At 39.0% G+C, this 24,051-nt stretch overlaps 1 protein-coding gene across 3 annotated transcripts in view; it reads left to right on the top strand.

The window, feature by feature from the left end:
- Nucleotides 1-24,051, top strand: part of CNTN4 (contactin 4) — a 616,632-nt gene that overhangs the window by 432,943 nt on the left and 159,638 nt on the right. For all 3 annotated transcript variants that reach the window (XM_018038420.1, XM_018038421.1, XM_018038419.1), the window contains exons 10-11: nucleotides 361-490; nucleotides 18,757-18,907. In XM_018038420.1, the coding sequence (XP_017893909.1) occupies nucleotides 361-490; nucleotides 18,757-18,907 (281 nt within the window). The remainder of the gene's footprint in view (nucleotides 1-360; nucleotides 491-18,756; nucleotides 18,908-24,051) is intronic.

The raw sequence follows: 24,051 nt of genomic DNA, 5'->3' as shown, positions 1-24,051 counted from the left end.
TCCCACTCCTCACCCCCAGTTAGCACAAAGCCTTGGAATGAAAAAAAAAATCATTTTAAATTTAAAGTTCATCTGTTTAGAGGGGATATTAATCTGAGTGGTTTCACTATTAAATCAATGATAACTCAAGAGAGTCCTACAATTTAAATTCCATTTACCAACTGATGTACAGGTTGTTTCATTTAGCATCTGACCCGCCACAAGTTTAGTTGACAGATAAATAGCTCATGTTATGTAAATTGTTTATATGATGGCAATTTTCCTCCCATTAAGCCCCTTTGATATATAACATGTAGCAAAGATGCCTTAAGGTCTCAGTTGTAGAAGGTCATTGTTTCGTGTTCCTCTTTTCTTTCACAGGATAGAATTCATATCGAGCAAGGAACACTCAACATAACAATAGTGAACCTCTCAGATGCTGGCATGTATCAATGTGTGGCAGAGAATAAACATGGAGTTATCTTTTCCAGCGCAGAGCTTAGTGTGATAGGTGAGTCTTTATACTGGAAAGAACAAAAAAGTAAAAGCTTTTGAAATCACTAAACTAACATGTACTTTCCCAAGCATAAATATTCCATCCAAGAAAAAAGGTTGATGAAATCTTTAGATTGAAGATATCTCTCGAGAAGGAAGGAATGCATTCTACAACCAGGAAGAGGAGACTACTTTCTAGATCAACTTCTTCTGATGCTTGCAATGGGTGATGCAGTTCCCCTGGCACTCGTTTTTATTCCTCTATCAACCCCTCTTCTAAACTGTGCAAAGTTTCTGAAGTGTGTTGGTGTCTGTTGCTATCTCTCTGATTGGGTATAAACTTGAGCTTGGAGAGAGGAAGAGCTGCCTTAGGTGGACAGGTTTGTTTGCATGTCAGGCTGAGTGCATTTTGTTCTTTCACATATAAATTTTCCAGACTATACACTATACACTATGCCCCTCCAGCTCCATCTTTCAACATGTGCCCCTTTCCTTCTGTTCAGCAGTACTGAGCTTTCTGAGCTGCTTGTTCACCACCTTCTCTTCCCCCACAGTTCACTGGTCCACACTGTTCCCTTTGCCTCAAATGCTTTTCTGTCCTCTCTTCATTTCATTTACTTCTTCCCAACTCAGAATTGATTATATGCTTTGCGAACAAAGATGGAGAAGCTCTACAGAGTCAGCAAAAACAAGACCGGGAGCTGACTGTGGCTCAGATAATGAACTCCTTATTGCAAAATTCAGAATTAAATTGAAGAACGTAGGGAAAACCACTAGGCCATTCAGGTATGACCTAAACCAAATCCTTTACAGTGGAAGTGACAAATAGATTCAAGGGATTAAATCTGATAGAGTACCTGAAGAACTATGAACAGAGATCTGTGACATTCTACAGGAGACAGTGATCAAGACCATCCCCAAGAAAAAGAAATACAAAGAGGCAAAATGGTTGTCTGAGGAGGCCTTCCAAATAGCTGGGAAAATAAGAGAAGTTAAAGGCAAAGGAGAAAAGGAAAGATATACCCATATGAATGCAGAGTTCCAAAGAATATCAAGGAGAAATAAGAAAGCCTTCCTCAGTAATCAGTGCAAAGCAATACAGGAAAACAATAGAACTGGAAAGACTAAAGATCTCATCAAGAAAATTAGAGATACCAAGGGAATGTTTCATGCAAAGATGGGCACAATAAAGGACAGAAATGGTATGGACCTAACAAAAGCAGAAGATATTAAGAAGAGGTGGCAAGAATCCACAGAACTGTACAAAACAAGATCTTCATGACCCAGATAACCACAATAGTGTGATCACTCACCTAGAGCCAGACATCCTGGAATGTGAAGTCAGGTGGCCCATAGGAAGCATCACTATGAGCAAAACTAGTGGAGGTGAAAGAATTCCAGTTGAGCTATTTCAAATCCTAAAAAATGATGCTGTGAAAGTGCTGCACTCAATATGCCAGCAAATTTGGAAAACTTAGCAGAGGCCGCAAGGCTGGAAAAGGTTTCATTCCAATCCCAAAGAAAGGCAATGCCGAAGAATTTTCAAACTACTGTACAATTGCACTCATCTCACATGCTAGTAAAATAATGCTTAAAATTCTCCAAAGCAGGATTCAACAGTATGTGAACTGTTAACCTCCAGGTGTTCCAGCCAGATTTAGAAAAGGCAGAGGAACCAGAGATCAAACTGCCAACATCCGCTGGATCATCAAAAAAACAACAGAGTTCCAGAAAAACATCTACTTCTGCTTTATTGACTATGCCAAAGCTTTTGACTGTGTGAATCACAACAAACTGTGGAAAATTCTTCAAGAGATGGGAATACCAGACCACCTGACCTGCCTCTTGAGAAATCTGTGTGCATGTCAGGAAGCAACAGTTAGAACTAGACATGGAACAACAGACTGGTTCCAAATCAGGAAAGGAGTACATCAAGGCTGTATATTGTCACCCTGCTTATTTAACTTATATGCAGAGTACATCATGAGAAACACTGGTCTGGAAGAAGCACAAGCTGGAATCAAGATTGCTGGGAGAAATATCAATAACCTCAGATATGCAGATGATACCACTCCCTTATGGCAGAAAGTAAAGAAGAACTAAAGAGTCTCTTGATGACAGTGAAAGAAGAGAGTGAAAAAGTTGGTTTAAAACTCAGCATTCAGAAAACGAAGATCATGGCATCCAGTCCCATCACATCATGGAAAATAGTGGGGAAACAGTGGAAACAGTGACAGACTTTATTTTGGGGGGGCTCCAAAATCACTGCAGATGGTGACTATAGTCATGAAATTAAAAGATGCTTGCTCCTTGAAAGAAAAGTGATGACCAACCTAGACAGCATATTAAAAAGCAGAGAGATGACTTTGCCAACAAAGGTCCATCTAGTCAGTTCAGTTCAGTTCAGTTCAGTCGCTCAGTTGTGTCCAACTCTTTGCGACCCTATGAATTGCAGCACACCAGGCCTCCCTGTCTATCACTATGGTTTTTCCAGTAGTCATATATGGATGTGAGAGCTGGACTATAAAGAAAGCTGAGTGCTGAAGAACTGATGCTTTTGAACTGTGGTGTTGGAGAAGGCTCTTGAGTCCCTGGATTGCAGGAGATCCAAACAGTCCATCCTAAAGGAAATCAGTCCTGAATATTCATTGGAAGGACTGATGCTAAAGCTGAAACTCTAATACTTTGGCCACTTGATGCGATGAACTGACTCATTGGAAAAGACCCTGCTGCTGGGACAGGTTTAGAGGCAGGAAGAGAAGGGAATGACAGAGGATGAGATGGTTGGATGGCATCACTGACTCGATGGACATGAGTTTGAGCAAGCTCCGGGAGTTGGTGATGGACAGGGTAGCCTGGCTTGCTGCAGTCCGTGGGGTCGCAAAGAGTCAGACTGAGTGACTGAACTGAGCTGAACTGGACTGAGGCTGCCTCTCCCAACTCCATACTGGCTTCCTCAGGAAGTCATACCTGGCCTCTATGCCCAGGTCAGCCCCTGCTGTTACAATTTTCATCCTGCCTTTTAATGTCCTTGATATCATGCTGCATTTACATTTGCTAATGTGATTTCTCTGTCTTTTTCTCTCACTGCACTTTAACTTCCCTGTGATGTCAATGACCATACTTGGTTTCACTCATTTAATTATCAGGACTTAATGCAATATTGAAGCACATAGTATGTATTCATTAAATATTGAATGAATGTAAGAATGAATGACTGCACTAAGTGATGAAGGAGTTGAGAGACTGTTTTTAAAAATGAATTAATGAGTGAAGTAAATCTTTGAAAATAGTGGTTAAGTGAATTAAGAAATCTTTAGGCATTAAAAAATAAAAAATAAAAACTCCAGACCATCAACTTGCATTTGTCTTATAGAAAAATCTTTACTTTGACTTCAGAATTTATCTTTAATGTCTAAGTAGCAGTTCTTCTTGGAGCATAATAGAAAGGTTATAAATAAGAGAAAAGCAACACACAGAGAGAGCTGATTCCATAAGTCCTGATAATTTGCCCAGATTCAGAGTCCTGACTTGCCCTTCTGCAGAGCACTTCTTGGTGCCTGGCATGTGGATCTGACATGGATTAAGTGGATGCTCCTGAGTTGAATGTTAGTCCACCCATGCAAGGTAAAAAAGAAAGGAGCTGCTTCCATAATTGTTATCCTCACCAGCTTCTTTACCTGAACCAACACCCAGTCAAAGATAAGAATTTTTGAGGATTCATGAAGTTGCAGTCTTTTTTGAAAGAGGGCGTGGAGGATTCTGTGCTCTTGGAGTCAACATCAGTGTGGCTACTGTAAGGATGTCCCCCGCACACATACCTTCCCCACTATAAATGTTAAGAACGATAATTCCAGCTTCCCAGGACAAGTACAATGGTCCCATCCTGGCCAAATGGGCTCTGATTGTTGGGAGTTGGAGCTGACTGTTGTGGAGCGCAGTTCACAAAGGTAGATCACGGTAGAATGTTCTGCAGAAAGAAGTGTATTCTTTGTTAAACATAGTGTCAACAGGTTAGAAAACAGCTACAGTGGAGGGTGTGTGGCCTCAGGAATGAATCACATTGTCTTTAGACCCTCCAGGTGAAAGCTGTCCAGTTTAAAAGTCTGGCAATGCCATTATAATTATAAAAGATTTTGTAGGTCCTTTTGTTAAAATAAGAAAATTTGATGGTAACAAATGACTGGAAATCACAGGATGTAATCATGGAGTAAAGATAGAGGATGACTACAGTCCCAAAAGCAGCCTGAAGTGAGAAAGGCTATTAATTGATTTTTTTCTAGAGCACTTACCCAGAGAGGAGCATAACAGCATGGTTGCAACGAGTTGGACACAACTGAGCAACTGAACGGCAACAGTGAGATGTGTGTGTGCGTACATCCCTCTCTAGATATCCATATCGATATCCATGTGCACACTAAGTCACTTCAGTTGTGTCCAGCTCTTTGTGATCGTGTGGACTGAACCTTGCCAGGTTCCCCTGTCCATGGGATTCTCCAGGCAAGAATACTGGAATGGGTTGCCATGCCTTCCTCCAGGAGGTCTTCCTGACCCAGGGATCAAATCTGTGTCTCTTATGTCTCTTGCATTGGCAGGCAGGTTCTTTATCACTAGCACCACCTGGGAAGGCCAGCTTATATCTGTGTCTGTATATCTACCTGCCATGCATATCCTAGGATCCTCACCAGATCCTTTCTCTTCCTCAACCAAGGGCTCAAGGCCTATGAGGTAATAATCACTGATTCAACTCTTACATTCAGAGGTTTATTTCAAGTCATTTCCAGTTAGAACTAATTCCATTTGAATTCTTGGTCTGAGTCCTTTCTTAATTCCCTTGAGATAAGCAAGCAAGATCAGTAAACATGAAATGCCTGAGAAGTTATTTAACCCCTCTCCCTGATCTCAGCTTTATTGAGTGTAAGAACTGTAAGACATGTCAGTAAATTATTCAGTTCCAAACAAGTGATGCAAATAGTAAGTCTTCCAGAAATTCAGGAAAGAGAGTTTGACCAGTGGACTGAGCTAGTCAGGTGAACCTTGAAAAATAATTTATACAGGCAAAAGGAAAAAAAGAACCAGAAACAGTGCAGAGTGAAAAGGCCTGAACAAAAGTTATAAAACATCTAGATAGTTTCTTGCCCATAGAAAATCCTAAATGTTTCTCAGAAGTTTTAATTCAAATATATAAAGTGTATTGGCAAACTTTAAACTTGAAAGAGGAAGATGGAAAAATTAATTAAGGGCCAATTTTGGAAGATATTGAACAAGCTTAGAAGTTCTTTATTTAATATCCCATTTTTCCTGCCCCAGAAAATCACACTAGTATATTCCAAGTGAATTAAAGGGCAGTTAAGTATTGAATGAGTAAATCCCTAGAGTTCTTATTAAATGATTGAAGGAGAAGACATTTGATTATTTAAAAATACACATATGTGAATATTGGTTGAGTAAGCTTTAATACAATCGTGTTTCACAAGTCACTTTTTTTCTTGCTGGGTGGTAATAGTTTGACTCTTATGGATTTAATAACGGATTAGTTATTACCTGTATTAGAATCTTAGGGAGGTTGAATTGAACCAAGAAACAAAATGAAAACAAGATACTTCAGTATAAGGAAGAAAAGAAGTATGCTGGTTGCAGCTATTGATCCATTATCAGCATCCTCCAGTGCTAGAGAGGAGATTCCCTTTCGTGCTGGGAAACAGCCTTAAGGTCATGAATAAAAGATGGTTAGGAAGCATATGTTTAATAGGCTTTTCCCTACTTGTTTTATGTATTCTGTCTGGGTATTTAATGTATATGTAATGTATCTATATTTAATGGATTGAAACTGCTAAATAATTAACCTAGGTGCTGGGTGATTTACTCACTGGGTGCGCAAATGCCGTAGACTTTGAGCTTGAGGTCAGTATATTAGAGTAGCCTGGTGATGAGTACTTTAAAATAGAAATAGTACATCCTTGTTTGTGACTGACCTATCACAGTTGATAGTTTATTACTCCTCAAGGCAACTGTTTCCAGACTTTTTCTCCTATGTTAGCTTCTGTCATGGATGAGATTCACTTGTGTGATGTACACCCATGAGCAACCACAAAATTCCCTGGGTCACAGAAAAGTGTGGTGGAATTGGAACAGCGAACTGAATCTTATAATCTTAGGGAGATTTGAATCTTCTACAAAAACAATACAATTTAAAAAGCCAAATTAATTATTTTATTAAGATAACTTTTCTAATGAAATATTTCTATTCATGTCTAATGTTTGTGTCCACTCAGATAGATGATCATGTTGGTACCAGGGGATGCTGATTGAACAACCAAACTTTAAATTTTCTGTGCTGCTCCATACAGAATACCAGTGTCATCCTGTATATATATGGTGGCTCTGTGGTAAAGAATCCACCTGCATTGCAAGAGATGTGGGTTCAATCCCTGGGCTGGGAAGAGCCCTGGAGAAGGAAATGGCAACCCACCCCAAGATTCTTGCCTGGGAAATCCCATAGGCAGAGGAGCCTGGTGGGCTACAGTCCATGGAGTCACAAAAGAGTCCGACACAACTAAGTGATTCAACAAGAAAACAGCAAGGATAGAGTATGCCTAAGACCTCCAAAGCTGAGGCAGGGGTTAGGTACCTGTGAGTCACTGGGGGAGTGTCCTCTGAGCAAAACGTATAAGAGAGAGCAGGCTAGGGAGGGGGATGGAGGGCAGGGAGCAGGGACATGGTCTCAGGTAAAGTCTAGCCTATATCACATTCTAGGGGGTGATGTCTGGAGCATAATTGCATCTCAAAGCTATTCCCACCTCAGGCAAGGAGGCTGACCTTTTTTAAAATCTCTTCATCGGTCATTCATTGATCTGCCCCTCAAGCGGTGCTGGTAATGGCAGGGTATATGGAGCAAAACCTCCCAGTCAAATTCCCGGGGAAGGGGGCAGCTGGAGTTGGTAAGCAACCAATTCTCACAGCATCTGGGGCCAGAAAAAAGAATCCATGTGAGGTACCAGCAGCATCCTCTACAGAAGAGAAGTGATTGTGCTCGAGCAAGATGCTTGGGTACTGTGTCCAGCTGGCCTGGATCATAACCACCAATGTCACTAGACTATCTTTTTATTGGGTAGGAATATGGCAGATGTTTTTTCCTTTTTTTCTGCTTTCCTTTGTTGTCAAATGATCTACAGTGAATCAAATTATTATCATAATTATTACTTTATCTTTTTCATAGGAGTATACTTGCTTTACAATGTTCTGTTAGTCTCTGCTGTACAACGAAGTCAATCAGCCATATGTATGCATATATCCTCTCGCACTTGGATCCCCCTCCCATCCGTCCCCCATCCCACCTCTCTAGTTTATCACAGAGCATCAACCTGAGCTCCCTGTGCTAAACATAAGATTCCTACTAGCTGTCTATTTTATACACACTAGAGTATCTTTGATTTTGAAATGGGATGCACTGTCCTTAAGAGCAACTGAGTGTCTTCCCAGTGGTCTTGAATATGACCTGACTTTGCAGGACTGTATAAGGGATAGAAGCAGCCTTGGTCCAAGGAGTTCCTGTCTGATGGTTCAGGACCATGGGCATTCTCCTGGCCTCTGTGGTGGAAGACATCAGACCCTGGCAGGACACTCCGATGCCATTAAGGAACTGATGGTCGATTAAAGTGAGGTGCATGCTTGAGCAGTTATATGGTTAATTTGCCATGTGTCCAAATGATTGGACTACAAATTAGAAAAACACCAAAGCTAAACTCAAAGTTATTTCACAGGGATTTTCACAAGTGCTCATCTGCAACTAAGTCTGATTTCTCAATTGCCTCATTGAGCCAGATTACAATCAAATGTGCTGAGTGTGAACAGCATCCAGTGAGAGGAGGGATGCCTTTCTTACCCAAATATTGTCTGATAGGAGCTTTACTTAACTCATCAGGAAGAGGGAAAGCAATGCATGTGGATCTCAAACACAAATTTGATATCTTTAGCAAGTTACTAAGCCTTCACCAATCAATAAAATGAGGGTGTCACTGTCAAAACTAAAAGAGATCACATGTGAAAACTTCCTGCAAATCTGAAGTGACTGTAGCAATACGAAGTTTGGGGTTTGTTTTGTTTGTTTGTTTTCTGTTTTAAACTAGTATCCATACCAAAAGCTTATAATACAAACAGCTGCACAATTACCAGTAAACCCTATTTCAGTGATTCTCAAATTTTGCTGCTTGTGAGTCACCAGGGGAGCTCTTTAATAGCCCAGTACCATACAATCATCCCTCACATGAATCCCAGCCTTGTCTAATTCAAGGAAACTATGAGCCATGCTGTGTAGGACCACCCACATGGATGGGTCATAGTGGAGAGTTCTGACAAAACATGGTCCACTGGAGAAGGGAATGGCAAACCACTGCAATATTCTTGCCTTGAGAACCCCATGAACAGTATGAAAAGGCAAAAAGATAGGACACTGAAAGATGAACTCCCCAGGTCAGTAGGTGCCTAATATGCTACTGGAGAAGAGTGGAGAAATAACTCCAGAAAGAATAAAGGGATGGAGCCAAAGTGAAAACAACACCCAGTTGTGGACATGACTGGTGATGGAAGTACAGTCCGATGCTATAAAAAGCAATATTGCATTGGAACCTGGAATGTTAGGTCCATAAATCAAGGCAAATTGGAAGTGGTCAAACAGGAGACAGCAAGAGTAAACATCTATATTTTAAGAATCAGTGAACTAAAATAGACTGGAATGGGTGAATTTAATTCAGATGACCACTATATCTACTACTGTGGGCAATAATCCCTTCGAAGAATGGAGTAGCCATTATAGTTATACAACAAAAGAGTCTGAAATGCAGTACTTGGATACAGTCTCAAAAACAACACAATGATCCCTATTCGTTTCCAAGGCAAACCATTCAGTATCACAGTAATCCAAGTCTATGCCCCAACCACTAATGCTGAAAAAGCTAAAATTGAACAGTTCTATGAAGACCTACAAGACCTTCTAGAACTACCACCAAAGAAGGATGTCCCTTTCATCATAGGGGACTGGAATGCAAAAGTAGAAAGTCAACAGGTACCTGGAGTAACAGGCAAGTTTGGGCTTGGAGTACAAAATGAAGCAGAGCATAGGCTAACAGAGATTTGCCAAGAGAATGCACTGGTCATAGCAAACACCCTCTACCAAAACACAAGAGACAACTCTCTAAATGGACATCACCAGATGGTCAATACCAAAATCAATTGATTATATTCTCTGCAGCCAAAGATAGAGAAGCTCTATACATTCAGAAAAAAACAAGATGAAGAGCTGACTGTGGCTTGGATCACGAGCTCCTTATTGCCAAATTCAGACTTAAATTGAAGAAAGTAGGAAAACCACTAGACCATTCAGGTATGACCTAAATCTAATCTCTTGTGGAAATGAGAAATAGATTCAAGAAATTAGAGCTGATAGAATGCCTAAAGAACTATGGACAGAGGTTTGTGACATTGTACAGGAGATGGTGATCAAGACCATCCCCAAGAAAAAGGAAAGCAAGAGGCAAAACGGTTGTCTGAGAAGAAGAAGAGAAAAGAAGAGAAGCTAAAGGCAAAGAAGAAAAGGGAAGATATACCCATCTGAATGCAGAGTTCCAAAGAATAGCAAGGAGAGCTAGGAAAGCCTTCCTCAGTGATCAATGCAAAGAAATAGAGGAAAATAATAGAATGGGAAAGACTAGAGATCTCGTCAAGAAAATTAGAGATACCCAGTGAAAATTATGATATTGTGCTCATGCAGAGATCAGCACAATAAAGGACAGAAGTGGTCTGGACCTAACAGAAGCAGAAGATATTAAGAAGAGGTGGCAAGAATACATAGAAGAATTGTACTAAAAAGATCTTCATGACACAGATAACCCTGATCATTCACCTAGAGCCAGACATCCTAGAATGTGAAGTCAAGTGGGCCTCACGAACAAAGCTAATGGAGGTGATGGAATGCCAGTTGAGCTATTTCAAATGCTAGATGATGATACTGTAAAAGTGCTACACTCAATATGCCAACAAATTTGGAAAACTCGGCAGTGGCCACACAAGTGGAAAAGGTCAGTTTTTATTCCAATCCCAAAGAAAGGCAATGCCAAAGAATGTTCAAACTACTGCACAATTGCACTCATCTCACACACTAGCAAAGTAATGCTTAAGATTCACCAAGGGAGACTTCAACAGTACGTGAACCGAGAACTTCCAGATGTTCAAGCTGGATTTAGAAAGAACAGAGGAACCAGAGATCAAATTGCCAACATCCACTGGATCACAGATAAAGCAAGAGAGTTCCAGAAAAACATCTATTTCTGCTTTATTGACTATGTCAAAGCCTTTGACTTTGTGGATCACAGCAAATTGTGTAAAATTCCTCAAGGACAGAAATACCAGACCACCTGACCTGCCTCCTGAGAAATCTGTATGCAGGTTAAGAAGTAACAGTTAGAACCAGACATGGAACAACAGACTGGTTCCAAATTGGGAAAGCAGTACGTCAAGGCTGTGTATTGTCATCCAGCTTATTTAGCTTAGATACGGAGTACATCATGTGAAATGCTGGGCTGGATGAAGCACCAACTGGAATCAAGATTGCTGGAAGAAATATCAATAACCTCAAATACACAGATAACACCATCCCCTTATGGCAGAAGGTGAAGAACTAAAGAGTCTCTTGATGAAAGTGAAAGAGGAGAGTGAGAAAGCTGGCTTAAAATTCAACATTCAAAAAACGAAGATCATGGCATCCAGTCCCATCACTTCATGGCACATCGGTGGGGAAACAATGGAAACAGTGACAGAATTTATTTTCTTGGGCTCCAAAATCACCACAGATAGTGACTGCAGCCATAAAATTAAAAGACACTTGCTCCTTGGAAGAAAAGCTATGACCAACCTAGACAGCATATTAAAAAGCAGAGTGATAACTTTGCCAACAAAGTTCTGTCTAGTAAAGTCTATGGGTTTTCCAGTAGTCATGTATGGATGTGAGAGCTGGACTATAAAGAAAGCTGAGCACCAAAGAATTGATGCTTTTGATCTGTGGTGTTGGGGAAGACTCTTGAGTCAAGGAGATGCAAGCAGTTAATCCTAAAGGAAATCAGTCCTGCATATTCATTGGAAGGACTGATGCTGAAGCTGAAGCTTCAATTCTTTGGCCACATGATGCAAAGAAGTGACTCAATGGAGAAGTCCCTGTTGCTGAGAAAGATTGAAGGCAGGAGGAGAAGGGACAACAGAGGATGAGATGGTTGGATGACATCACTGACTCGATGGACATGTTTGAGCAAACTCCAGGAGTTGGTGAAGGAGAGGGAAGCCTGGTGTGCTGCAGTCCATGGGGTCTTAAAGAGTCAGACACAACTGTGTGACTGAACTGAACTGACCTGATACCATCCTCCCTACCAACTAGTCCTTGGTAGAGACTCCAGGACTCTTTATTCCTTAGTCACTCAGGAATGATTCCAATGGGTAGAAGTTCTATTGCTATAATTGATCAGATCAGAAGCTAATTCGGTTTTCCTATGATACTGATTCTCAGACTCTCCCATGCATCAGAATTGTTTGGAAGACTCATTGAAACACACAAAGCTGAGCTCTACCTCTAGAATTTCTGACACAGTAGTTCTCGAGTGGGGCCTGAGGGTTTGCACTTCGAACAAGTTGCCAGGTGATACTGCTTCTGGTTCAACCCTACACTTGGAAAATCAGGAATTGGCAAGCTCAAAACTCAAGTTCTTTGGTGTTTTGTTTTGCTTGGAGAGTCAGTTGTTAACCATCTACCATCACACCAGTTCACATGATGAAAGAGTACAGCCAGCACTCTACACCTGCCAGTTATGGAGGGCTGGTTGTACTCATTGTAGCCTGCTATTTAAATGAGGGACTTAAGCATCCATGGATTTTGGTACCTGGAACCAGTCTCTCCATGGATATTGGATTTTGAGGGACAAATGTACAGATAGCCTGAACTGTTTCTTGGATAATCCTGCTTCATTTGACTGAGGTCCAACTCCACAGAGGATGGAGTATCCTGTACACAGGCCACGAAATTCAAGAAGTCATTGATATCCAGGTGACGCATCATGAGAAGGGCATGTCCTGTCTTGAACTGAATTCCTGAGTTCTCTCCTACGATATACATTAATTCAGCATATATCAATTGAACATCTACTTTGTGCAAGGACTGCGCTAGGTCCAAGATCCCTGATTCATAGTCTTTGCCTTCCAAGAACTGATGACCTAATAATTACTACTAGTGGGTGCTACCATTTTGTAACCACTGGAATTCCAGAATTCTCACAGTTTAATGACTCTCTTCTGTCAATTAAACAACTATTTTGATCTCATAACAAAATTACTCAAATCAAATATAACATTGTACCACCACACACTACTTTCACAAATTTGTATGAGTGTTCAAGACATTATGCAAAATAAAATGAAATATCTCTAACTTGGACTAATATAGGAAGTTCAAAGTGCTTACAGTTACAGATATTTAAAAGTGCTTGCTGTCTTATTATCTTCATACAGATAGAGCTGCTCAAGGAAGGTTAACAAGGGTTTAGTAGTTGAAGCTTTTAAAACATATAAGAATGATTTTCAATCAATATGTTAGTTGTTGTGTAAGAAATGATGTTCTAAAATGGCTTTAAAATATTTTTCCTTGAATAAGAAAGCGTCTACCCTTGTTTACCGAATAAGAGCTTGGATTTCAAACCTTCATAGAAAGGAAAAAGGGCTTTTAAAATTTTATATTGGAGTATAGGTGATTAACAATATTGTGTTAGTTTTAAGTGTACAGCAAAGTGGTTCAGTTATACATAAATCTATTCTTTTTCAAATTCTTTTCGTATTTAGGTTATTATGTAACATTGAAGAGAGTTTCTGTACTATACTGTAAGTCCTTGTATATTGTCCATTGTTAATACAGCAGTGTGTACATGTCAATCCCCCACACTAAAAAAAAGAAAAAAAGGCTAATCCTACTTGTTGGCAGTGATACTGTTGAAAGATCTTGAAATGGTTTCTGTGCTTAAAAAGCATTCATCAGTTATCATAGTGCCTGAAATGTCAACAGTAGAGATGAATTTGTCTTGCACACCCACATGGTTGAGATATAACTACTCAGCAATAGAAAGGAATCACTGTTAATATATTCAGCAACCTGGGTGGCTCTCAAGAGCATTATGCCAACTGAAAAAAAGAAATCTCTGAAAAAAATCATAATGTATGATTTTATGGATACAAAATGTATGATTTTTTTTTATATTCTCAAAATGACAAAATTGTAGAGTTGGAATACAGATTGGTGGATTCCAGGCATAGGGAATACAGAAGGGGGTTGAATGCACCTCTAAAATAGTAGCATGAGAGAGCTCTTTGTGGTGATGGAAGAGTTCTGTATCTTTATTTCAGTGGTAGTTACAAGTCAAAGTACTTGACAAAATAAGACAGAACTCTACACACCTTATCCATGACTAGGTTCCTTTCAATGTTGTACTGGGGTCACAAATATTGTACATTAATGCATACATATGGAATCTAGAAAAATGGTACTGAGGAACCTATTTGCTGGGCAAGAATAGAGTCATAGACATAGAGAACATTGTGGACACAGTGGGGGAAGGAGTGGGACAGACTGAGAGAGTAGCAGTGAAACATACACATTACCCCATGTAAAATACGTAGCTACTGGGAAGTTGCTGTATAGCACAGGGATCTCAGCTCAGTGCTCTGTGATGACCTAGAGAGATCAGATGGGATTGGGGGAGGTTCAAGAAGGAGTGGATGTACGTATACTTATGGCTGATTCACGTTGTATGGCAGAAACCAGCACAACATTGTAAAGCAATTATCCTCCAATTACTTAAAAAAAAACAACGATGTAACCATTGGGGAAACTGAATGAAGGATACACTGGACCTTCCTGAATTATCTTTGCAACTTCTTGTGAATCTGTAATTATTTCAAAATAAAAAGAATTTTTTGTTTTCAAACAAAACTGTATTTCTTTTCAGCTTAAAATTCTCTAAAATGTCCAGGTAGCTCCTTTGAATCTGCCTGCAATGTGGGAGACCCAGGTTTGATCCCTTGGTCGGGAAGATCCCCTGGAGAAGTATATGGCAACTCACTCCAGTATTGTTGCCTGGAGAACCCCATGGACAGAGGAGCCTGGTCCATGGGTCACAGGGAGTTGGGCACAACTGAGCAACTAACACACACACACAAAGTGGAAATAGTGGAAATAGCCGAGGAGAGGAATAGGTAGAAAGAATTTACTCTGGAAAAATATTGAAACATTTTGTGTACAATACAGGTATTTTATTTAATCTTAAACCTTGTGACTGTAAATATTATTAGTTTGGTTTGATAATAACTTTCTCCAAAGAGCAGAAGCCCATAAACAAGAGCAACCATGATAGGAGGAGCCTGGGGGGAACAGGGCATTCAGCAAATTAGACCAAAGCCAGCAGGGGTGACTATTAGAGTCTTAGAAGGAGCACATCATGGTAATCCTACAACAGAAAATTCTGATTTCAGAGATTGTTGAGTGTCTCCTTTTGAATGTCATCCCCAATCAGAGAGACTGATTTTGCATCAGCCATTCTGAAATGACGGACCTAGAAAGAAGACTGTCTCCACTATAGCCAGTCTTCTAGCTACCTACCCAGCAAGGCAGGTGAAGTTTGGGGTTTTTATATCTGATACCAGCATTATCTCCTCAGGGGCGGCCATACTTGAATGAATGCATTTACTCGAGCTTTATTTTCTATGGGCTGATGAGGTAATAGTTAAAGACAATAGAAAAAGGTTAAAATAATATGAAATTCTGAACTTCTGAAAGGGTCAGCCTTAATAGTCCCTGTCAACTGGCAGTGATCCCAGTGGTGTTTCTGCAGATTTATAGACCAGGCACACGTAATTATCTTTTCCTTTAATAACAGAGTAAAACATCACACCCATCTATTTCCCAGGTGGGACTGCTACTGCACACTCCGTTAAACAGTTATCATTCTCACCAACTCCCTTGAGAAATGATCCTAGGGCACAACTTCAGTTTTCAAGGGTTCTGTTGGCCACTTAAAATACCCCTGACATGTGACCAAGAGTCATTTAATTAAGTGAAAGCAAACAGTGGAGAATTGCATAGAAGGTTTCTCTCAGCCGGATGCTTCTCCTAGGTAATGTAATATTAATATGTTAAAGATCATTGATATATAATAAAAAGTCGCATTGTCCACAGGGACGAGGTCCTGTAGTGTGACTTATTCCAACACTGGGAATGCAGTGCCCCCTAGCAGTTCCTGTAAGAAACATTGCCCTCAAAGTGCATTATTTAGCAAATGAGGAGCTCCCAGAATTGGCACTACTCTCAGGCTCAAGTGGGTAATTTGACAGTTGGTTTTATCTTTTCTGAACCATTAGGAACCCACTGAAGTTTCACCTTGAATGTGCACTAATTTTTTCCAGTGCCAACAAAAGGTTGGATTCTAACAATGCCCTAATGGGACCTTATCAATAACTCTTAAAAATCTGATTCTCTGTGAATATTAAATTAAACAGCCTCCTTTTGCTTTGCCTTCAAGCCTCTCCTGAGCTGAAGATCGGGAATTAGAATAAATATAGGGGACAGACACAGAAAGTGTCATCTCACAAGCTTGAGGGCATCTCAGGTGTGAAAGATGGCCGCAAAATGGCGGAGTATTAAGAAATCTATTGATGGGTCAAGTATTCAAAAATAGACGAAGGTCTGACAATTTTGCCTGCAAAAACACTGCAGCTTATAGCGGCAACTGATAGATTTGTAGAGTTAGATAAAACTAGAAGTACATTTAAGCAAGTTGAACAAACAAGGGGAACAGATATAAATTTATATTTCCTTTTTTGTTAGTGAAAGACATTCAAAGGCAGTCTTATCTCTTGGATATCCCAAAGATAATAGGCACATACATAGTACAGCACAAATGCTTTTGAAAGTGGAATGTGCATTTTCTGCCTTCTGTGTGGCCGATATCATGCTATTTCAAAGCCCGTAAAAGCAATATATAGTTTTTTGACAAATACACCCATGTGTGGTGCACGGTTTGATTTATGTAAACTCATTTCAAATGCAGTTGCAGAATTCCTCCTATACAGATGAAAAATGTCTGCCTAAAGTGATAAAAATATATGTGTGTAGAAAGATATAGTTTTAAGAAGGAATTTTTATATGTTAACAGATTTGTAACTCTATTTCACACAATACCCTTAAAAAAAAAGCTTCTAGAGACTTGGTTTTTTTTTTTCCACATTACTGTGTCAGTTCAGGTGTTTCCATAAGATGAGAGTGAGTCTATTCTGATATGAGAACCTTTGTGTGTTGAAAATTAGCGTGTGTGGGAGTGGTGAATGGAGAAGTGAGATCAATATAACAGATGCTTGCTTTGCCCATGCATTTCACTGGTTCCAGCAACCAAGAAAAAAGCCCACTAACTCAGGTCAACACAAGGCTAGTCAAGGCAGATAGCATACTGACTGTGTCTCATTTAGCCCATATTCTTCCTCTTGACTCAGTTTTGGCCATGTTTCAACATGACTGTGTTTAAGAGTATGGCTCTCCTGAGCTTTTCTGCACTTTGTACTTGTTTCATAGTTTACCATTCTCAGCTCTTCGCTTTCCTGCCTTCCTTGTTTCACCAAGCTGTCTTCATATATATACACACACACACTGAAGTCCTGTTTTGTTTTGTCTGTTTGTTGTTTGGGTTTTTTAGTATTATCTATTAAGAATTTAAGATGTCTTTTTAATCATGCTGACATATTTACTAGAATGATGATTGTTTTTGTTAGTATTCCTGTTACGTAAATATTGACTAGGTCTGTCCTGACCTTATATTTCTCAGAACCCTATAATTTTCATTTTATAATTTTGCAGATCATACAGGGAATGCATTTATCTCATTATAAGCACAAGCATTTGTACTTGCAATCTCTTTATTAGTTGCATTTATCATTATGGAATTACTCTTTGAATTATAGACTTCCCTCATGAATCCAAGGCACACGGATTGAAGTATCAGTTGCCTACTAGATTCATTTATATAATTTAACCTTCACTGAGTAAAGCCAGCCTCATGTGTACATTACAACACCCCATTAAAAAGTAACCTTCCCATCTTTCTTTCTTTCTGTACACTGAAAATATTTTCATAACAGAAGCACTTAATGAAGGTTTAACTTGCTTCTGCTGAAACCTTTTATTTTTTGATCACTAACATATGGTTTGTGTACATTTAAAAACGTTGATCCCCATCCTCCCCACCCACATACATACATACTCATTCCCTGTACTCTTCTAAGTAATATGTGGCTAGTGTTTGTATTTAAATTTCACATTCAACATGGTATGAAATTATAAATTCCAGCAAGTCAAGCTACAGTGAGTCAGGGATTTTTAATATGATAAGAGCTCACAACAGACCCTAAAACATTAGGGTAATTAATGCAGAAGGAAATGGGAAATTTTCAGAAAGGTTTCTTTTATATTTCTTTAAGGATATAGAGGAATATCTTTTGTTTTAAGAAGGAAATTATTTAATGTTATTTCCATGTAACTACGTATTTGATGTCAACATGAATGATTTTTTTAGAATATTGGTAGCTAGCACGGAATTGAGTTTTCTAAGAGCAAGTCACAATTTATCTTGTAAGAACCAGGCATTGCATTAGGTAGTGATAGTGGAAAGCTGATCTAAGCCATTATTTTTAAGGAGGAGCTCACAAGAGGGTGAAGCTGTAGACATTTCAGCACATCCTCTTACGGAGACCTGCTCAGAGTGCTATCAGAGAGAACAAAGGCAGTAACTGTCAAGGAAGGGGTGCTTTCACCTACACAATCAGGAAAGTGCCTTATTGGCTTTTGTTTCATCTTTCCCTTTTGCTTCTGTAAAACTTAAAAAATTTTCTTCATCTGAACATAGAGTAGTTTTCATAAAGAATCCCTCACTATGTTTACTTTTGGAATAGCAGAAGATCTTCATGTTGGAGTTTACCAAATTCATCAAGCTGTACACTTTCAATGGGTACATTTTACTGTATACAAACTATAGCTCAACTTTTCATAAATCCTTCAAAACTTCCAGTGTTACTCCTGTACTTCAGAAAAAAAATGCAACTTCCTCCCTTTGATGTAATAAGTGCATTACAGAAAGAAAAACTTTAAAGAATGATCTAGTGGATTTTTTCTTCTATAATAATGATTTCATTTTCTGTATTCTCTTCCAGCTGTAGGTCCAGATTTTTCAAGAACCCTCTTAAAAAGGGTAACTCTTGTCAAAGTGGGAGGTGAAGTTGTCATTGAGTGTAAGCCAAAGGCTTCTCCGAAACCGGTCTACACCTGGAAGAAAGGAAGGGACGTATTAAAAGAAAATGAGAGGTATTATCTTGAAATATTTTAAGTATGTGGTTAACCCATAATAATTTATAGGTCTGTTGTTAATTAATAATCCTAGAGGAAAGAATTTATGATCTGCTCTTCATGAACTAAATGTTAATCAAAGAGCTGAAGCTTTGGGAAAGAGTTGTAAATTAGCAGGTCTTCATATCAAGATTCTAGAAACCCTTTCTGGCACAGGTAGACCACATGATCCCACATGTTGAAGGCTGTTGGAGTTGCCCAAAGATGTGCAACTGGAAATACCTTTTTTAATTTTAGCTTAAAATTTATTTGTAAGATTGCCCATCTTTCTCCATTCTATTAATACCTCCTTTTTTCCCCCATAAACAAGTAATTCCAGTTCTTCTTTGCTATGGCAACCCCTCGAATATTTGGCAGTGTCTAGTATGTCTCTTGCTAATCTCTCCCTTTTTTTGAAACTGTCTTTAGTTCTAGAACTCATTTTCAAATAACATGGCTTTTATTATTTTAATCATGTCTTTTTAAGAACTCTATATCAAACTTATTTTTGAAAAGTTTTTTTTTCTGAGAGCAAAACTCTTCAAATGTGTGTTTCCTATTATACATGAATTATGTTTATAATGCATGTTCTTTTATGCAGTGTAATTATATGGGTTGTTTGGGGGTTTAGGTCATATTGTGACAAATGGCAGGTATCTCTTAAACCTTTTCTTGGCTGTTACATCTATAAAATATCTCCCACGCCTTTCTGTAATCTGCTCAGATCTGTTGGAAAATGGTAATTGTGCATGAGTCCGTCATGCATAAGATAACATTTACCAGCTGTATACATAATGATTTTAATTGATGCTAAAGGTCAAGTACTCAAAGATGTCATGGGGAAGCCTGTAAAAATGTGTGCGTATCAACTTTAACACCTGTACACCTTTGGATTTACATATGCAAAGTAGATCATCACACTGATGATGTTGTCCTTATTAATGATTTTTGCAAGCTCAATATGGTTTGTAGAGGGTGTATTCATACATAGTAGATGCATAATATGTGTCTCTTTCTGATTTCTGTTATATCAAGAAAGTGGTATAGTTTACTGATTACTGACCTGACATTCAAACCTGGAGCCAAAGTTGGAACTTGAGAGCACAGTTTCTTATTTTATGTACCACATACATTGTTAGATTAAGGCTACATCTTAAAAGTTTTAATATAAATTGATATGAAGAAAAATATTTTAAAATAATATGAAAAAAAGATATATGAATGAGTGAGGTTTGAATAACATGGAAGATCAATCCAGGAGAGGCTAATAAAATTCGCTGCTGTCACAAGCACCCTACAATGTCTTAAAAGGAAATTTCTTATCCACACTGCATGCCCACCAGAGGTCTGCTGGGGGCTTTGCTGCTCTCTAAAGCCTAGGCTGGTAGAATAGCACTCTCTGGAACATTTAAATTGCAGACAGAAAGAAAGAAAGAAAGTGAAGTCGCTCAGTTGTGTCCAACTCTTTGCAACCCCGTGGACTGTAGCCTGCCAGGCTCCTCTGGCCATGGGATTCTCCAGGCAAGAATACTGGAGTGGGTTGCCATTTCCTTCTCCAGGGGCTCTTCCCAACCCAGGGATTGAACCCAGGTCTCCTACATTACAGGCAGATGCTTTATCCTCTGAGCCAACAGGGAAGACAGAAAAGAGGGTGGTAAACATGTGAAGTGAAGCACTTCTTTTTTGCTCATGTTTTGGTGGCCAAAAGAAGTCACTTGGCTCTTCCCAAATTCAGCCCAACAGGGAAATCCAGTCTATCTGTGTGCCTAGAAGAAAAAGGACAGCCTAACTTTTTGAACAGTATTAATGATTGCTCAACATGACTATAATTTAATCATTGCTATAGGTTGTTTAAATTAACTTTGGGAAAATGATATACCAAGAACTACTTTTAATAAGTGATTTTGACTTCTTCTATCATTTGACTTACCACAAAGCTTATCTCTCTCCAACTTTTTAAATTTTTTCTTCTGACTTGATTGATAGGGTTCAGATATAGACTCAACATTGCTATGGCACTGAAGGTATCTTTAAAGCAAGGAAACTCCCCATCATTACTCAGGTCCTGGTTTTTAACACCTCCACCTCCGCCATCACCAGGCACAACCCAAACTGTCCATGTTAGCACTTTTTATCCCCATAGGTGCTGTGTCCTCACTGTCCTCTTTCTCGGTTCCACCTCTCTCACAGTGTATTAAACAGATAGATTGATTTTCATCATGAAAATGAATTTGAAAGTTGACCAGGTGTAATTCATGTTTTATTTTTTCAATAAATTTATATTAAAAAAATTTAATGTTAGAACAGTATGGGCCACACATCCATGGACCAAGTTTACTCCATGGGCTGCTGAAGTATGAGAAAGATAAACTCAACTGAATTTCCTATAATTTCTGAAAAGGGTAAAAAATAAGAAAGATATTACTGATATTTCCTTGTTGACAGAGAAGAAATTCTGCCATTTTCCTCTGTCTTTTTGATAAAAGAGAAACATAAGTAAGTGGATAAATAAAGAAAAGCAATCATATATAGGATTCATAAGTGAAAAGTTTAGAATTCCTATTTTAGAAAAGGACTGACATTGCTAGAACAACACGAAAGGAAAAATTTGACTATGTACAGTGTTGAGTAATAGCTTCCAATATACAGACTTGTAATTCTCTTTTGAGATGTGGAATCCTAAGAATCAAAAGGCAAGCCATTAACATTTGAATGATTTTTTAACAATTTTATTGAAGTATAGGTGGTTTACAATATAACATAACATGCTTAGTCACTCAGTCATACCCAACTCTTTGTGACCCCATGGACTGTAGCCCGCCAAGCTCCTCTGTCTATGAGATTGTCCAGGCAAGAATGTTGAAGTAAGTAGCCTTTCCCTTGTCTTACAGTGTTGCGTGTATTTCTTCTGTATAGCAAAGTGATTTAGTTATACATACTCTTTTTCATATTCTCTTCCGTTATGGCTTATCACAGGATATTATGGTTTATCACAGACTATAATTCCCTGTGCTATGCAGTAGGGCCTTGTGTTTTATACATCCTATATATAATAGTTTATCTCTGCTAATCCCAAACCCCCATTCCTTCCCTTGCTTGCCCACTCTCCCTCTTAACAAATATAGGTGTGTTCTCTGTGAGTTTGTTTTTATTTCACAGATAGTCGATGTATCAGACTTTAGATTCTATGTATAGGTGCTACCATGTTGTATTTGTCTTTCTCTTTCTGACTTACTTCACTTAGTATGATAATCTCTAGGTTCATCCATGCTGCTGCAAATGGCATTGTTTCATTCTTTTTGATGGTTGAGTAATATTCCATCGTGTGTATGTGTGTACCACTATTTTTTTTTAAGTATTTTATTTATTTGTTTGGCTGAGCTGGGTCTTAGTTGTGGCAGGTGGGATCTTCAGTCTTCTTGCGGTGTGCACATGCTTTTTAGTTGCAGCATGCTAACTCTTAGTTGCAGCATATGTGATCTAGTTAGCTGGCCAGGGATTGAATCCGGGCTGCCTGCACTGGGAATGTAAAGTCTTCGCCAGTGGACCACCAGGGAAGTTCCTATAGCACGTCTTCTTTTTCCATTCTTCTGTCAATGAACACAGGTTGTTTCCCTTTCCTGGCTACTGGAAGTAGCACTACTAGTGAGCATAGGGGTGTATGTATCTTTCTGAATTACAGTTTTGTCTGGGTATATGCCCAAGGGTTGAACTGCTGGAACATACAATAAGTCTATTTTTAGTTTTTTGTTGTTTTTTTTTGAGGACCCTCCATACCATTTTCTGTAGTGGCTGCCCCAACTTACATTCCCACCAACAGTGTAGGAGGGCTGCCTTTTCTCCACACCCTCTCCAACATTTGTTATTTGTAGACTTTTGAATGATGGCCTTTAACATTTAAATAAGAGATGATTAATCTAAATTATGGAATATTGCTATAAACCAAGTTTCAGTGGAACAAAATGTATGATCAAGCACCACTTTTTATTAACGTTCTCCCTAGAGCTTATGGTTTGACTTAGCCAAACATTACTTAAGTGGTTTTTAATTTTAAATTTAGCTAATCAGCTGCCTGCAAATGAGTTTACAACAAAAGCATAAGAAGCAACATTTTTTAAAATGTTTACATTTTGATCTTATTCAAATTGTGGTGTTATAGTTACCTCAACGGGTATGGATGCAGAAATACTAGTTCAATGTTAGCATGTGAACAATTTTAAAAATACTTTTGTATGTGCTTGCTTTGGTTTTTAAAGGCTTTAGAGATTTAAATCATATTTACACTGGCCTCATGTATATTAAACCAATCATCTAAATTAAAGATTTAATCTTTAATTTTTATAACTTCATTATTGTGTAGGTGGTGTATCCATAAGCATAAATATTTTTTTTGTTTTCTTGTATATTTATCCAGCTATCAGAGTAAAGGCAATATCAGGCATTTGATATCAAACCAACACAGAGATGGTTTGTCATAAAGACCCAAGTACTTTAGTTTTCAGGAGAGGCCTCTACTCACCACCAAAGCAGTGGAATTATTTGGATTCGTTGAGCAATTAAGCCATGAAACTGAAAAAGGTTGATGATTTTGTTTACTGTTTCTGGACAGAAGGCATTTGAGGCAGATGAGATTGATCTATTACAAACAAAAACATCAGAATTTAGAAATGACAGAATCATTAATAAAAACCTAGGCCCCTAGAATCATAAGGAGACATGAAACCAACTCACATGGGCTCTTTTGGTTGCAAGTGACAGAAACCCAACTCAGAACTGGCTTCAGTACAAAGCGAGTTCATTGGCTCCACACTTGAGAAGACCAGGGCCAGGCTGTGACTCGAGGTGTGCCTGGGTTCAGGCGCTCACACAGTGACAGCGGTACTGGCTGGCTGGCTTCCTCTCTCGCTGGTGTCTTCCTCTACTTTGGCTCCATTTTCAGATGGGCTCTCCTCTCCTGTTGGTAGGATGGCTGCTGGTAGCACCATGCTTTCCCTCTTTTTCTAACTTCTCACAGCTGCAGAATAGATGCTTATGGCATGGGATAAACCTGCCTAGGTCAGTGATCTTCCCTGAACCAGTGACATTCAAGGGGATGTGATGCACTGATCAGAAGGACATGATCA

Source organism: Capra hircus, chromosome 22 (genome assembly GCF_001704415.2).
Source record: "Capra hircus breed San Clemente chromosome 22, ASM170441v1, whole genome shotgun sequence".
Classification (NCBI taxonomy): Eukaryota; Metazoa; Chordata; class Mammalia; order Artiodactyla; family Bovidae; genus Capra; species Capra hircus.
Note: the sequence above shows the minus strand (reverse complement) of the source record. Positions and strands in the feature narration are given on the sequence as shown.